The sequence below is a fragment of the Sinocyclocheilus anshuiensis genome, unplaced genomic scaffold (genome assembly GCF_001515605.1).
Source record: "Sinocyclocheilus anshuiensis isolate Anshui unplaced genomic scaffold, SAMN03320099.WGS_v1.1 scaffold1114, whole genome shotgun sequence".
NCBI lineage: Eukaryota > Metazoa > Chordata > Actinopteri > Cypriniformes > Cyprinidae > Sinocyclocheilus > Sinocyclocheilus anshuiensis.
This window is the reverse complement of record NW_015540838.1, coordinates 2,459,176-2,476,904: the sequence shown is the minus strand read 5'-3', so window position 1 is coordinate 2,476,904 and position 17,729 is coordinate 2,459,176. Positions and strand designations below refer to the sequence as shown.

Sequence of the window (17,729 nt, the reverse complement as noted above, 5' to 3'; positions counted from 1 at the left end):
GGCACTGCTGAGGTGGTATGGAAGCCCAGGTTTCTTTGACAGTGGCCTTCAGCTCATCTGCATTTTTTGGTCTCTTGTATCTCTCGTTATACTGAATCCCAAATAAGTGTACACACGCACACACACATACACACAACCAAGTCAATGTAAAGTCAAACACAAGAGTCATGCGAAGCGCTGGTTTTTCTCAAACCAGCTGTCCCGACCTTCCGATACCGCATGACGTTGATCCGAAATCAATATTTGAGCAAGTACATAACCAGCCAGTGTTTAAAACTATCGCCTTATTTTAGCCCGATTCACAACGGTAAACTTATAATAATGTTTTCTAATTTGAGTGGTACGGGTAGGTTTTCGCGGGAAATTCGAGCATGGCACTGCGTAATTACGTCATGTCTGTAAAAATAAAGAAGTTGTTCCGGCTACTAGGCTGTCGCATGTGATGATCCTGCAGGTGGCGGATCGTTTATAGCCTTTTCTCACAGCAGCCAGAATAATTCAATGTATCGTGCGGTGACTGACTGCCACACATACTCTTCAGAACATTAGATTCATCTGTGCTGGAGGCTCACAACCCACACAAGCTAGACAATTCCGCACACAGCTGCAATTCCAGGTTTTCAAACAGAGATGGCGACAAAGGCAAAATTTACGGACTGCAGCTTTAAGGAAGAAAGGAATTAATTGCGGTTCCTAATTCTCTATCACTAACTGTGATTTTATTTTTTATTTTTTAAATTCTTCACCTCTGGCCCTACTCTGTCTTGAAGGGACAAATCATAGTAAGTATGGAGTAACATAAAAGCATGTTGTCAAATACATCAGTTATTTCCACGATTATCACGCACATGTAAGATATCCACTGAATATTTATTCATTATGCTAATTCGCAGCCTCCTCCCGCCAAATATGGAGGCCGGCATACTGTAGCATTGATTCCTGGAGATGGGATTGGACCAGAACTGCTTAACCATGTGCGGGAGCTCTTCAGGTTTGTCAAATCAATACTTTGCACAAATATAAATAGTGGCTCACTGGCTTATAATAATGCATTGCCACATTAAGATTTTCCTGTTGAATCATAGGTTCAGCTGTGTTCCTGTGGACTTTGAGGTGGTGCACGTAAATTCTTCATCTACCAGTGAGGATGACATCAACAATGCCATTATGGCCATTCGCCGCAATGGAGTTGCTCTTAAGGGTCTGTACATCCAGCTAGTTAATTGAATGTTATTTTTGTTCCTCTATTTTTAGTGAGATTTTAGATAACAAAATTGTTTTTCATTTTCATATTTTCTTCCAGGTAACATTGAGACCAACCACACAATGCCCCCTAACCACAAGTCACGAAACAATCTTCTACGGTAAGCCTGAAAGACAAACGATTACACAATTATTCTCTTTATAACAGCCCCATTATGCTTCTTTGAAAGTGGTAAAAATTGTTGGGCCCCTCAGTTTGAGTTCGATTGAGTGCCTCAGATTTGGCCTCCTGCCCATGACTGAGTCTAGCCCAATTCACCACCGTTCGCTCTCAGCACAGCTGTCACTCTCTCTCTCTCTCAGCACGAGTCTGGATTTGTATGCCAATGTGATGCACTGCCAGTCACTTCCTGGAGTCCAGACGCGCCACAAAAACATCGACATCATCATCATTAGAGAAAACACAGAGGGCGAGTACAGCAGTCTGGAGCATGAGGTCAGAAATTTTCCGCACCCATTCAACAGACTTTCACACAGCTCTGCCTGTTTCTCGCACATTTTCCCTCATATGCAGAAATTTGACATGATTGTGTGAATTCATCAGTGAAGATATTAAAATGTATTATTCTATTACACATAAGTACAAAAGAAAAATACATAAGTTCAAAGGTTTGGGGTAAGATTTTTTAATGTTTTTGAAAAGTCCCTTATTTATTTGATTAAACAGTAATATTGTAAAATATTATTACAATTTAAAATTGAAATGTCAAATTTTAAATTAAAACTTAAAAGTGTAATTTATTCCTGTGATGGCAAAGCTGAATTTTCAGCATCATTACTCCAGTCTTCAGTGTCACATGATCCAACAGAAATCATTCTAATATGCTGATTTGCTACTCAACAAACTTTTCTCATTATTATCAATGTGCTGAAACAAACAAACAAACAAACAAACAAAGTTATGCTGCTTAAATTTTTATGGAAGTTGTGATACTTTTTTCCCCGGAATTTTTTGAATAGAAAATTCAAAAGAACAGGTTTAATTTAAAATAGAAATATTTTATAATATAAATAAATGCCTCTACTGTCACTTTTGATCATTGAATGCAAAAAAAAAAACAAAAAAACTTACTGACCCCAAGCTATTGAACGGTAGTGTATAATAAAACATGTTCATCATTTTGAATATTTGTTCATCATGGAAGAATATTAAAATATATAAAATGTAATTTAGGACAATCTATATTCTATAGAATTATATATTATATTATATATTTGATATAATTATTCTATAGTATATATTATATTGTTATAAATTACATCTATTTCATTATTTGTTCATATAGTTCAATGCATGACACTTTCTATGTCCCCCACTCATGAATAAAATCTTGTTTTTGTCCTATCCATTTGATGTCTTTTTTTTTGTCTATACCCTAAAATGATAATAAATACTCATCATTTCCTGTGTGTTTCAGAGTGTATCAGGAGTTGTAGAGTCTCTAAAAATCATCACACGGAACAACTCCCTCCGCATCGCTGACTATGCCTTCAGACTGGCCCGAGAGAAAGGTCGCCGCAGGGTCACGGCTGTCCACAAGGCTAACATCATGTCAGTTAGTGTACTGCTTGTCATCTGTACTATTAAATCACATTTGTTTCACAGCAGAGAATGTCACTGGTCACGTAATGTGTTTCCACTCTGTTCTCCTAACAGGAAACTGGGAGATGGGCTGTTCTTGCAGTGCTGTAAGGAGGTGGCCTCTGGATACCCAGACATTGAGTTTGATAGTATGATTGTAGACAACACCACCATGCAGGTGAAGTACTCATGCACAAATAATCAAACAAATCACGTTTGATTAGTTTTGATGTGATATGAGAAAGTAAAAAAAGCTCATTACTATATTTACTGTGGTTATGTTCTTTCAGCTAGTTTCCAAGCCCCAACAGTTTGATGTCATGTTGATGCCTAATCTCTATGGAAATGTGGTCAGCAATGTGTGTGCGGGGCTGGTGGGTGGACCTGGTCTTGTTCCTGGTGCCAACTACGGGCGAGACTACGCTGTGTTTGAAACGGTTGGTCTGAAGGAAAAGACAGAGGCGATTAGCACAATCCTAACTTGCTCAAGTTAAAAAACTTCCCCCCACAATAATTCTTATATTTTTAGATGTATTATTGTTTTATTAGCTTTGGCCACAGTAGTGTTGTCACGATACCAACATTTTGACTTCGATACGATACCTGACTAAAAGGAAAGAAAGAAAGAATCGCATGCCAGTGCCACCACAGGCCTATGGTGAGCAGCTACCAGTCTATGATACAGCTGAGCCCACAAGTAAATAAAGATTTTTGCGACATTGGTAAGTTAGCTAAAAGGATAAAGCCAAATTAGACCGTTATTATTGAGCTCAATTGCCCCGTCAAACTCGGATGGTGAAAAAGTTTGCGTGTCACAAAATAAATCACACTCATTTGACTTATATTTAAGGCCATGAGCTAGGGATTGGAAATATGACCAAAATCTTATTTCACAATATGAGTAGTATTGTTTTATGATAACAGTTTATATCATGATACAGTAATTTTTATGTATCATGATACTTGTTATTTTATCTTTGTTATTAATAAGAACATAGATGCAAGTAACAAACAAAAGGATAAATACAATAAGACAAAGACTGAAACGAAATAAGCAGTGTTTTTAGGTGTAGCAGGTCTAACAGTTGCATTCAAGTAAGGGATAAAACAGAAATCGTTGAATAAACTAATCAAAATATAAAAGTAAAGCAGAGCATAGTCTTTACTGTATGAATTAAACATTCATACATAGATACTTATTAAAGCTACTAAATTTAGTCAGAAAAGATTAGTGAGTGATTTTTCTTTTGTTGTTTGTTTAACATTACAACCCTCTACATTGCGAGTAAACAGGGCCGGTTCTAGACATTAGGAGGCCCTAGGCAAAATTCATGTTGGAGGCCCCCCACCCCCAATAAAAAGCACTTGAAACAAATATGATCCCTAACCTTTTTATTTATACAACATTTAACATTAAATTTTGTATATTTTTACTTATACAGTACAAAAATTTGGAAACATTGCTATTTTAAATGTTTTTGAAAGAAGTCTCTTATGCTCATCAAGTGTGGATTTAGCCTACAGAAAAAAAAATAATATTGTGAAATATTATTACAACTTAAAGAGCAGGTCATATGGATTTTTGAAAAATATCTCTTTTGCAGTTTATAACGTAGCTATCCTTAAATGAAAACAATCTGCAAAGTTGTTAATCAAAAAAGAGCATTATAAATAAAGATATTGTCTCTCAAAAGAGAGTCGATTCTGAATCGCCTTAACGAGCCGTCATATTTTCGAATCTTTTGCCTGTTACTGGTATATGTCACTGGGTAACACATTTGCATAATCCCCGCCTGCCCGCGAAATACGAACAGAGTCTGACCTGCCCGCAAACACTTCCGCTGGTTAGTGTGTTTACATCATGTCAAGAAGAGCTTTGTGTTCAGGGATACCACAGAAATACAATTTGAACATTTTGTTGTGTGCTCATCATTTTACGGAAGACTTCTAATCTTGGCTTTTATCTTCGTTGGCTACTTCTATCTTCTTAATTTGGACTAACAAGCTTTCCAAACCACAACCTGTAAGTACGATTTATACGTTATGTGCACATTTTCAATTGACTGCTCAAAATATCAATTTTTTTTGCTAATATGTGATGTATACCTAGTGCAGCTTTAGGTTTCCAGGTAAAGCACGATATTACTGTCTTACTGAAATTCGCTGTGAACCCACTATTTCCTAAGAATGTGTCGATTTATGTAGACTGACGTTGTTCTAATAATTACTTAGTTTAATAATAAAGTATGTAGTGTAGCGCACAGACTTTATAATCATTGTGAAATTGCTGTTTATTTTGCTGCACCGGCAGTTATAGGGTTAATGCGGGAGAGACGAGCGAGTTAGGCTGCTGCGCCTGTGATACAGCTGTTCTGTGTTCTGATTAAAAGTTTAGACACAGAGCGTCTTTTGTCTGTCATTCTTCAAACATTACAGTAGACATATTTTGGTTTACCAACTGTATCGTTTCATCAGTTAGTCACGTTAGCACTCGACTAACGTATCCACCATTATTGTTTTAAGTGTTTAACGTTACAGTTTAGCAGCTAAACTTTAGCTGTGGGCACGATTCGCTTGCATAAGTGTTTTTGTATTTTATGCCATTATTTTCAGAACGGATTGGAGCACTGCGAGTTAGTTAGGCTGGTGCGCCTGTGATACAGCTGTTCTGCGTTCTGATTAAAAGTTAAGACACAGAGCATCTTTTGTCTGTCGTTCTTCAAACATTGCAGTAGACATATTTTGGTTTACAAACTGTATTGTTTCCTCAGTTAGTCACGTTAGCACTCGACTAACGTATCCACCATTATTGTTTTAAGTGTTTAACGTTACAGTTTAGCAGCTAAACTTTAGCTGTGGGCACGATTCGCTTGCATAAGTGTTTTTGTATTTTATGCCATTATTTTCAGAACGGATTGGAGCACTATATTATTGTTTTATGTAAAGGTGCTTTGGCAATGGCAGCACTCGCTAACTTGCTGAAGGACTCCTTCTCTCTGTGCCAATCACAACAGGCTTGGCCAGCTGACCAATCAGAGCAGAGTAGGCTTATGGAAGGGAGGGGTTTGCTCCGAACTTGCTTGGAACGAATCGTTTCGAAATCATTGGCAAATGACTCTAATATTAAATGTATATTCTGAGAAAATTACAATGTTTTCTGACCTTAGATGCATTTAAACCTGTTGTAGAAGACTCCAACACAATATTAGGACACTCTAAAATACCATATGACCTGCTCTTTAAAATAATGGTTTTCTATTTTACTATGCTTTAAAGTATAGGCCTATTTGTATAGGCCTAAGACTGGAGTAATGGCTGAAGAAAAAATTATTTCTCTGTGATTCAGTTTTGCATCACAGAGAAAGAACCTCTGTATTTCTGATCAAATAAATGCAGGCTTGATGAGCATAAGAAATTTCTTTCAAAAACATAGTAATGGGTCCAAACTTTTGAGTGGTACTGTATGTACATATTAATAAAACTTTATCTAAGGTAATCTCTTTTTTTTTTTTTTTGATGAAGATGTTATTGTTGATGATGTTATTATTATTTTGCTGTTTTATTTAATTTAATCACAGTTCCAGAATACGGGTATGGGCAGGATTTCCCCCTCCAATTTAATCAATATTGACTACAGATATTGTCATATTATTAATATCAATAATATGATATTATGTATTGTATTGTTACCTTAAATATGACATATATATACACACAAATCAAGTGGAACAGAAAGACACGGTCGCTACTAAGCAGAAAAATAAAGTTATTTAGTTAGTTGAAACTGAAATTATAAGTGTTAGAGCAGTAATCCTAATCATCAGCCGAATTTAGAAGATGACATCAATGTTTTTGAACCATTAAAAAAATGTTCTAGTGTGTTTGCTTTTTAACTTTGGTACAAACTTCTCTTCTTTTACTTTTGTAGCTATTTTGCTATTCAGCTTCCGACAAGATTTCATTCATTGTACACGCAAATTCAAAGCGTCGCATCTGGGCACGTCAACGGCGCTCTGGCTCTTTTAAACTCGTAATAAAGCAGTGAATGATCTTTCCAGAAATCACGCTGTTCAACAGAACAAGTTTATATTTAGAATACATTGTAATCACTCCAAAATCACTCCGTTACGCAAACATCCAGAAGGCAGGACCCGCTTTGAAACTGCAACATTAATTGGTTTAATTGCAGATGAGTGACAATTCAACTATATTCAATGAACAATGAGGCTAGTATTTCTGCCCGTCTTGACTGATGGACTAGCATATAGGGGATGCTACGGTTATGGAGGCCCCTCCTCAAAGCCCCAGGCCCTAGGCAATCGCCTGCTCTGCCTATAGCTAGTGCCGGCCCTGCGAGTAAATCACTCGCATATGCGACTAAATCTTCACTCTGGGCGACCAAATGATGTCTAATATTAGCCAATGGCTAATAAATTCTCAGATTTTACTCGCCAGTGTGTGAGTTGGATGCTGAGTATAAGTTTAGCACAGATATATTTTCATTCGCCAAACACTCTGCCTGAGCGCTTCAGAGTTTCACTCTCCGTCAAGCGATTTGTGATTTTTTTCATTTCATCACAATGGATGCGCAGCGCACCTGTGTTTGTGTATTTGGCATAACATAAACTCTAGTGTAGCACGACTTGGACACTGAATGACAAAAAAATGTTTGTAAAATGGCACAGCTTTATATATATATAGTATAGTACAGTGTTTCCCAACCGGGGTGCTGCGGCACCCTGGGGTGCCGTCTGTCGAGAGCAGGGGTGCCGTGTAAAAAAATCATTTTTTTATATTTTTAAATTGCTAAAATGTTCAAAAAAAATTCATTTTTGATGTCACCAATAATTAGAGATGCACCGAAATTTCGGCTGCCGAAAATTAGTTCACCGCTCAGGTTTCACTTTCACATGGTGTGACGCTCTGCGTATTATCCCGCTCTATGCGTGTGCGCTCCGCTCAGTCGCTCCACTCATATACCGTTCATGCTCATCGGAACAGCAAAGTCCACACAAAAATTGAGCCGACAGGAAACATCGATGTAGTACAGTATTGTTTCTGTCTGCAATAGCCCTGTTTGAAATCAAGCTATCTCGTGCTACTGCACCAAAATTACCCAACTGTAAAATTAAAAAAACACTGATAGAGCAAAAAATTTGTGAGATAGCTAGTTATAATGGTAATTAAATAATGTTTACGTATGTATAAAAGCCTACATTAAAATCTGTCATATAAATTGGTCTCTTCATTAGAAATTAGCCTACTGATTGCACCATTGAGGGACACATTTTTTTAATAATATTACAAATATCTGTATGACATTATATTCTGCAGTTCTTCCCTGTTGTACCGAATATCTATACTTTTCAAATTATCATATCAAAGTTAGAAATTCAAATATTGTGACAAAATTAATTTTGTAGGGTGCCACAAGTTTGTTAAAATTTCCAAAGGGTGCCGCGACTAAAAAAAGGTTGGGAAACACTGGTATAGTATTTCAGTCTGGCGAGTAAACAAAAAAATGTACTAGCCAATGGCGATTCAATTGCCAAGGTGTCCGTAGAGGGTTGCATTATAGATACAGAGCGGCAGGATAAGACGGGGATTTTAACATAATTGTGTGTATTTGACCGTTGAAGCACAATAAGTAGTGAAAGAGATCTGAATTCGCGATTGCATATGCTGTCTGATGAGAGGTGACTTTCAGTGCGCGTGTGCATCGGGAGTGTGTTAGCGCGAGTACTGCACGAGTTATTTTTCAAGGTTTATTGCGATTAGTAACTCTTTTTAACATTAAGCATGTCCCGTGCTTCATTTTCTCATTCATGCATGCTTCTTATCCATTCTCTAAATTGTCAATAACTTGAAGCAGTCCTGCGCTGCACGGATATATAAAGTTTGGCATGGCCAGTGTTAATGCAGGGAGCTGAAGCAGAGCGCTGCACACACACTGTCCTGCTGCCGCATGTCGACACAACTGGGGAAACATGGTTCTTATTAAAATGTCATTGTTAAAGTAGCAGTACTAGTAAAATGAGGAATCGTATCGTTTTTAAAAGCAAGGTATCGCAATACCTTTTTAGTACCTTATACAGTGCAACACTAGGCCACAGTTTGAATAATAAAAATAGCCAGCTATGTAAAACCTGTTAGGCCTGTGTCTAGTGCCCACTTATATATTATTATATATAAACATAGAAAACTGTTCTTTAAAATTGTCACAATTCTTTCACAAAATTACTGTTTTTACTGTATTTTTGGTCAAATAAATGCAGCCTTGGTGAGCATAAGAGATTTTAAAATGATAAAAGACTGAAACATTAAAAAAAGTTTACTTCGCCTAGGTTAATTAATATTCATAAGCAAGAGTTTATGATGTTCTTAAGTTAACTCAGTCTGCTTAAATAGAAAGATATGTTTTCTTGTTCTACATGCAATATATTGTATCAAATATACTGTATACATAGACCCATTTTAAAGAATGATGTTTCTGTTTAAATACAGTTTCTCTATTGAAATTGAGCTGTTCCAGTGAAACTGAAATGCAAATTTTGAGTGACATTTGAATGACAGGCCACCAGGAATACAGGAAAGAGCATTGCCAACAGGAACATCGCAAACCCCACTGCCATGCTGCTTGCCAGCTGCCTCATGTTAGATCATCTCAAGTAAGTGGTGAATGAGAAGCTCATGTGTTATTTTATGTGTCAGCTCTTGTGATGGTAATTTTGCAGACTTTTGCCTTCCCGGTTCTTTGCCACTGTAACATCTCTAACTTGATGAACAGCCAGAATTTCCCTGTTGTATAAAATCAGCCAAATATGTACTGACAGAATTTTCTGTCAATATTACTGTAGTGCAATGCTTAATATATGATTTTTATAAGCAGTGGCTTCTTCTTTTCTTTTTCAGAATTCATGACTATGCCAATATGATCCGAGGTGCGATTCTCACCACCATGAATGAGACCAGGGTCAGTCATACCCACACTCTCTAATTTATAAACCTACCTGTCCACATTTTAGGGTTGGTCTAGCACATCTTGTAAAGCAGGTTTTAGATCACAACTGGCTTTAGTGAATAAGAGTTTTGTCAGGTGTGAATACCTGCCCATCAAGGCACCAGTTAGACTGAATATGACTAAATTTGTGCATAAAAGAACTCTTTGTAGTAATGATGAGTCATTTTTATTGCTGTCAAAATTGGCGCGTTAAAGCAAGCGATTCATTTTTTTTTTTTTTTTTTTGAGCAAGGGTTGGCCTCCCCACTCACAACTGCTGCTTCTGTCTCATTTTCTTGACAAGAATTGCGTTTATTTAGATGCTGAACGTCTTTACGACCACATCAAACAGGAGACTTTTCAGACGCGCTCTCCAACTTCACCTCAGCGCCAGGCGCTAGTCAATATGAGCGCGGAAAAGGTACAGGTGATGAGGGAGCTTCAGTAGAACAACAGTAAACTGCAGTCAGATGAGATGTTGTCAGGCCGTATGTCAGTAAAAATGATTTTTTTTGTCCTGTCAGCCGTTATACTGTGCTTGTAGCACGTGCTCTTCAATTGCACGCACAAATGCGGCGATGCACACTGTAACCTTTATCAATTTATATCAAAGAGCGAAAGAAACTACGTGCATGCAATGTCGTAGTTATGTAGTCAGTTAAGTCATTAAGTTACCAAAAAGGCAATTAAAGCTGTCTTAAAACTATGCATGCAAGTATTTGTTATATGAGTCACATTTAAGAACATGTCTCTGAAATGCAGTGGTTTTCAAAACTGTCCTGGAGCAGCCCAACACTGTCTCCCAATCTAACACACCCGATTCAACTCATCAGCTCATTAGTAGAGACTTTAAGACCTGAAGTGGGTCAGAAAAGGTAAAGAGTTGTGAGAAAATATGATGCGTGTCAGATCCGCGTCATGTTCAGCAGCGGCAGCTCTTAAAGCAGCCAAAATAACCTAACAACACAGCTGCTGTGATGACTGCTAATCAAAGAACAAAAGAAAAAAGAGCTTTAAAGATTAATCTATATTTAATTTAGAATTTAGTGTTTGATAACTTTATTCAATTTCTGTATATTTCCTACTTGCTGAAGTGCACAGGTAGCTAAATATGACATTTATTATAATGGGTTTATGTGAAGATTGTTTTAAATTAGAAGTTGTAATTTTTTTAAAGTCTAATGAATGTTAAAATTGATAGCTCTCAATTATACTGTAATTTTGAATGGCTAGTCAATTGTTAAATATTAGGGGGGAAAAAACAATTTCCTAGAGACATCGGTAGTATTGGTATCAGTGATACTTGCCTTCAGTCATAAAAAAAGATGCCATTAAACAAATATTAATAATATACTGTCTTTGTTATTTCTACATTAATTTGAAGATTGAATGTGAAATTATTGCAATATAAAAGTATATTGAAAAACTTTAATGTTAGGTGGGATCAGTCGCAATTAATTTCAGAAATAATGTGCAATTAATTAGTGATTTTTTAATCAATTGACAGCACAAGTCATTTTATATGTCTTTATATATCGTAATACACTTACATTAGTGTTCAAAAGATTTTTTTACACATCTTTGAAAGAAGTCTCTTATGCTCACCAGGGCTGCATTTATTTGATCAAAAATACAGTAAAAACTAATATTGTGAAATATTATTATTATTATTATTATTTTGTAATAATAATACGTAAATGAATACAAAATAACTTTTCTATTTTAATATATTTGAAAGATGTACTTTATTCCTGTGATGGCAAAGCTGAATTTTCAGCAGCAATCCATTTTTTAAAGATTCTTTGATTAATAGAAATTTCAAAAGAACAGCATTTGAAATAGAAATATTTTGTAACATTATAAATGTCACTTTTGATTAATTTAATGCATTTTTGATAAATGAAAGTATTAAAAAATTAACTCCAATCTTTTCAACTGTAAAGTATATTTGCTTGAAATTGAACTCCAAAATATTACATGGCATTACAGTACCGTAGTAATGTCTATTTAGGTGATATTTGTTTTTTCCTTTTTAAAAAATACTAAATGTTTAATTGTACTGTACAGTGTAAAAATATTTTATGCAATCCTTTAAGAATATTCGTCGTATTTCTACATTAAGTTCATAGTTCCAGAGTAGTATTTGTACAGTTTTCACAATCATAATCAAACCATTTTCAGAAGAGTCCACATGCTTGTTGCTCAGCTGATGTTCTGTCATATGTCTAAGCATGTTGTAATTTCTGTAATGTTTCCTGTTGCAGTTGCACACAGCTGACATTGGGGGTCAGGGCACTACCTCAGAAGTGGTTCAGTCTATCATGAGGATCATCCAGAGCGGCGGCCCCCTCACCACTGAGATCTAAACAGAGTCAGCATCACTCCACCACTTTGGTACTGAGCACTTCTTGCACATGATCTCTTTTGCCATTCAGTCCAGGAGCAACAAGCCTGAGTTATTGTAAATGCCATTTCCTGTTTGGTAGGGCTGTTAATGTTTTAACTCTTTCTTGTAATATGGCACATCCATCTATGTGTTCTTTGTTCTGTCTGTGATTTTTGATGCAGTTCTGGCTTCCACTAATATCTTTTCCCCTCCATTTTTCTTTCAGACACATCAGCTTCTTAAGGACATCTGCACTTCATTTTATGTCTTAGTAACGTTGCTTTCACTTGAGACGAGAGATTTATTCTTGAATCCAGCAGCCTTTATGGGGATCAGGGGTGGAGATGGTGTCACATGAAATACAACATACTTCAGCATTGTGATTGTGGTGTTTCTTGGGCATAGTGGTCTTTCCATGGGAACTGCAGTGTTTTTAGATTTATCATATTGTATCTAAAAGGTTGTATTAATGTTATGCTAATACAGTATTTATGATGAGGGTCTTGCGTTGGATTTGTGTTTCTGCTGCTCGGTTGCATTCCTCGTTTTATCCATTCTTCCCATGTTATCCTCAAGCACAACTTATTCATTTTGGGTTTATATCTTTTGTGTTTACTTTAATGACCCTGAACAAATCTCCAACTGTCCGTTTACATAATTCTACTTGTTGGAACTACAGCATTTTACTTGTTTATCTGCCTTAAACAGTTGAGTGTTTAAATGGACTTCATATTATGGATATCCATGAGATGATATTTTACTTTAGGCTTTATGCTGTGCTATTATTTACAATTAATACTTAATGTTGGTCTCATGTTGCATCAGTTAGTTTGGACATTTATGTTCCTGTATTGTCTTTTGATATGCAGCATTTGATAAGTCTGGACTGTCATCTTTTGAGTTAAACATGCACATTTTCCATCATGTCATGCAGTTTCTTTGATTAGCATAATTATAATATTGTAAAGCATGGTTCTCAACCTTTTTGACACCAAGGCTTACATTGTCAGTTTCTACCTGATAAAATATATTAAAGCTTGGCATAACTACACTGAACAAAATTATAAACACAACACTTTTGTTTTTGCCCCCATTTTTCATGAGCTGAACTCAAAGATCTAAGACTTTTTCTATGTACACAAACTGCCTATTTTTCTCAAATATTATTCACAAATCTGTCTAAATCTGTGTTAGTGAGCACTTCTCCTTTGCCGAGATAATCCATCCACCTCACACGTGTCACACATATCAAGATGCTGATTAGACAGCATGCTTTTATTGTGGCCAGCCTAAGGCACACCTGTGCAATAATCATGCTGTCTAATCAGCATCTTGATATGCCACACCTGTGAGGTGGATGGATTATCTCGGCAAAGGAGAAGTGCTCACTAACACAGATTTAGACAGATTTGTGAACAATATTTGAGAGAAATAGGCCTTTTGTGTACATAGAAAAAGTCTTAGATCTTTGAGTTCAGCTCATGAAAAATGGGGGCAAAAACAAAAGTGTTGCGTTTATAATTTTGTTCAGTGTATGTACAGTCAATATAAATGTAGTTTGTTTTTAATTTACATGGCTTTTCCCGGTCTAGAAATCACACTTTTAAAATTAAATTAAAGTTTAAATTTAAACCATTTTAAGTCATCTAAGTCATTTCCTGGTTGAGAACCACTGCTGTAAGGGGTTCAAATCTAGACTGTTGCACAAATCCTTAATGGCTCACTGGTAATCCAGAGACATAATGAATAAAATGGTTGTCCTCTTTAAATTGTCTTGCTTATTGTTGTGTCATCTTAAGCTAGTACAATCACTGGGAACTTAAAATTGAACATAGCCTGAGAAACTGGACGTCATATTGGATGTGTCTGTATAATCCCCCATAATGCACATTTATACATTTTAGTTTCTCACATCTAAAATGGCAAAATGAAATCTTGGGAGTCTTCTATCACTGAGCTAAAGAGCTGAATCTGTGTCTTAGATAAGGGATGTATTCAAAATGTGTAGTGTTGGGGCATTCGGGAGCAGGACATTTGGCAGTACACTTAATACAATCCAAGCAAACAGGTTCCAAGTAACCACTGGTGACAAGAAAACATCAACACTTCAGTTGAGGGATTATCCCTTTTTCGGGGCCATTGCCGAATGTTCTGTAGGACTCTGAACTAAGAAAAACAAATATTTGGAGAATACCGTTTTCCTGCAGACATTGTTACTTACAGGACAACATACTGCCTAAAGGATTAATCAAGACAATTTATCAAGTGTGAGTCTGGGCACTAGAGGGCAACAAATCATAGATAAATACAGTACATCTGTGTGGCAGCAGCATTGATTGGAACCAATAAAGTCTGTTCAGATTGATTCTCAGCCATAAAACCGCATGCGCTCTTTTCCAAATAATCTGACAAGTTGACAGTCTCACTGACATCAAATTTTTTGATTGTTTACAGCTGGACCTTTCTGTGTGGAAAAAATAGCTTGCTGTTCTGAGTGGGAAACTCAAGGGACAGACTCAGATCTTATAAAATAGTATTAGGAATCCTAAAGGGAAATATAATTTCCAATAACATGAGTCAGAAGAAATAGCAATTTCCCACTGCTGTTCAACAGCCTAGCAATCGCTAACAAAATACAGCAGCTGGGGAAAATATGTGGAATGTTACTTGTAGTAGATTATGCAAATCTAATAGAAATGTCAAGGACTGTATGATGTGGTTAAATATCCTGTAGCCTTGTGCATCATGTGTTTCTAATGAGAGACAATGGAAGTGAGATGACTTGTAAAAATCTGTCAATATCAGAACACAGAGATTGATAAAGGTGATGCAAAAAAGTATTGGATGTTCTGAACTGCATGATTTGAACTTCCAGTCAATGTTGAGTTATTTCATGTCTACCTATTTATTTATTTATTTGTTGGGTAGTCTTGTAATAAGCAGGAAGATGTAAATGCAGTCAGTCAATATATAACAAAATAAATTATGTTTGACCCATTCCTCCCAAGAAAAATGTGATTTTACATAAATTTTTGCATTGTCTCACTTGAACAGTGTGTTTGAATTCGTGCCACAATGTTCTAATGAGGCTGAGGTCAATACTGAATTTCCATTCTAATATGTGGAAGTTTTTTAATCATGGTCATGACCTCATTACTTGAGATATTTTTTTTGGATTGCACACAGACGCCACGTTTTGTTTCAGAATTTCCTGATACAACTTGGAATTAATTGATCTCTTCATGATTGTAAGCTGTTCTTGAGGCAGTAAATCCTATTGGATATTGCTGTGTACTTATCAGATTCACAAGTACACAGCAGATGGAGATTCATGAACAAAGATGTTATGAGCAAGAAATGTCTGCAGACCTATATGTTTCCCTCTAGGGTTCATTTTCATAAATTCTTTGTCCAGTTCTTGCACGGATAATTGCAGGATGCCAACTGCATCTGAAGAGAGGATGTTTCAGCAAATCTTTTTCTGTGATCGTTTAGAACAATGATATGAGGAAAAGAATATTATATATGACAGGGCTGATCAATGAACCACCTATTGCATGAGTGTGTATATACATGTTATTAGAATTCAGATGAAAACACATCACATATCAGTTCCCATCCAGATCATTTCAAAGGGTTCATGAACTTTTTCACTTATGTTTTTTACTCAAAGGTTATTTTCTGGTCAAGCTAGTATAACTGAGAATATTGGTAGTCAGTGAATGTCAAGGGAACTGCATAGAAATATGTTAGAGGTCTGAGTTTCAGTACTTTTAAACAACTTCTGTTCAGGGCACCTTTTGTTTCCAAAATGCATCCCTAATGCGATTAGGAAATAGAAGTTAGACTATTCAATTCTACACAATTCTGTTATGACAAGCTAACAATCCAACCTTGATAACGGATGAAAAAATATTTAATTTTAAGTATGGGTGTCAAACTTTCACTCATTTAACAATCAAAGTATCAAACAGAACACATTTATTTGTACTTAATTATTTAAGCAATTATGAAATAGAGGTGGCTTAAAGGAAGACTTCACCCAAAAATAAAAATCTACTTATCCTTAGGCCATCCAAGGTGTAGATGAGGTTGTTTCTTCATCGGAACAGAATCAGAGAAATGTAGCATTGCATCACTTGACTTAAGTTCATCAATTAACGTCTTGTGAAGTGAAAAGCTGCATGTTTATAAGGAACAAATCCATCGTGAATATGTTTTAAAACGTTCACTTCTGGCCATAATACCAGTCCATAACCCATAATAATGCTTATTCCTATAGGTGAAAACGTTCATGCTGTCCTCTCACATCAAAATCCAACAAATATTCATTTAGAGCTGTTTTTAGATATTGGAGAAAGCAATATTATGGATAGGGGACTCTCATTCTGACGGCACCCATTTACTGCAGTGGATCCATTGGTGAGCAAGTGATATAATGCTAAATTTCTCTAAATATGTTCTGATGAAGAAACAAACTGTTGGATAGCCTGAGGCTGAATAAATATTCATTTTTGGGTGAACTACTCCTTTAACTTTAGCTCATTTTACTCTACCATATAATTATCAGTTGTCAGGACAATTTGTTAATGTCTTCAAACTTTTCTATATGTATATATTTATGTATTTTAGATAATCAACACAAAAGACGTGGTACAGTACGTTGAAAAATAGGAAATTCTCTTTAAATTTACAGCAGAAGCCTCTGTTCTTGCTTGAACCGTATTGTCTGAGAATGACTCATTCACCTTTCCTTCTTTAAGGGCTATCTGTAATTTAACATCAGCCTCAGCTCTTGTCGCATCATTCATAGTTTACTTTTACTGACATATTATGTAGTCACACAAATTTACCAAGTTCATTTTCAAGCACACACTTCACAACTGTGAAGATTTTGGAAAGACTTTTTTTTTCTCCAAAGTTTCAATAACGGGTTTGAATGGGAAAGGAGTTCTGAAAGTTAAAGTATGTTAACACAGTAGCCTGCATTACATTATTTTACTTCAAAAGTCAACTTTATTTATATGGCCCTTTATTGAAATAGATTATTCAAAAGAACAAGTAAAATCTGTTTTTTTCCCATGATATGACACATTGAAAGCAATGTATTCTGCTAGTGTGTGTGTAAGTTTTCAGGATAAAAGGGCAATTGTTCTAAATTCCAAATGAATATGGGCCCTGTTTAACATTCCTCAAAATCAGTAGAGAAGTGCTCCGAACAACACGCAAGGGAAATCTAAACAGACCAGACAAGCAAAGCATTTGTGTAAGCATTTGGATATAAAATTAATATGTTTTTTTATTTAAACATTATGAGCATTGTGAAATGCAGATGCTAAAGTTTTTTCCAATTAGATTTGTACTGTATATGATAGCTGTCTCCCGTTATGCTGGAGAACTGTTGATATTTGTAATATTTAGCAAATATAGGCTTCAGATTTTGCAGATAGCTTCAGAAGTTAAAAGTGGCCAAAATCATTTGTATTGTAATAATTTGT

The 17,729-nt window shown here is 35.9% G+C and overlaps 1 protein-coding gene across 1 annotated transcript in view; it reads left to right on the top strand.

Annotated features, from left to right (window-relative positions):
- Positions 1 to 13,288, top strand: part of LOC107687466 (isocitrate dehydrogenase [NAD] subunit gamma, mitochondrial-like) — a 14,510-nt gene extending 1,222 nt beyond the window's left edge. Inside the window, exons 2-12 of the mRNA XM_016484825.1 lie at positions 894 to 991; positions 1,086 to 1,201; positions 1,304 to 1,364; positions 1,567 to 1,699; positions 2,682 to 2,815; positions 2,921 to 3,023; positions 3,136 to 3,282; positions 9,419 to 9,513; positions 9,758 to 9,818; positions 12,110 to 12,239; positions 12,458 to 13,288. Coding sequence (XP_016340311.1) covers positions 894 to 991; positions 1,086 to 1,201; positions 1,304 to 1,364; positions 1,567 to 1,699; positions 2,682 to 2,815; positions 2,921 to 3,023; positions 3,136 to 3,282; positions 9,419 to 9,513; positions 9,758 to 9,818; positions 12,110 to 12,211 — 1,050 coding nt within the window. The 3' untranslated portion in view covers positions 12,212 to 12,239; positions 12,458 to 13,288. The remainder of the gene's footprint in view (positions 1 to 893; positions 992 to 1,085; positions 1,202 to 1,303; positions 1,365 to 1,566; positions 1,700 to 2,681; positions 2,816 to 2,920; positions 3,024 to 3,135; positions 3,283 to 9,418; positions 9,514 to 9,757; positions 9,819 to 12,109; positions 12,240 to 12,457) is intronic.
- The last annotated feature ends 4,441 nt before the right edge of the window (positions 13,289 to 17,729 follow it).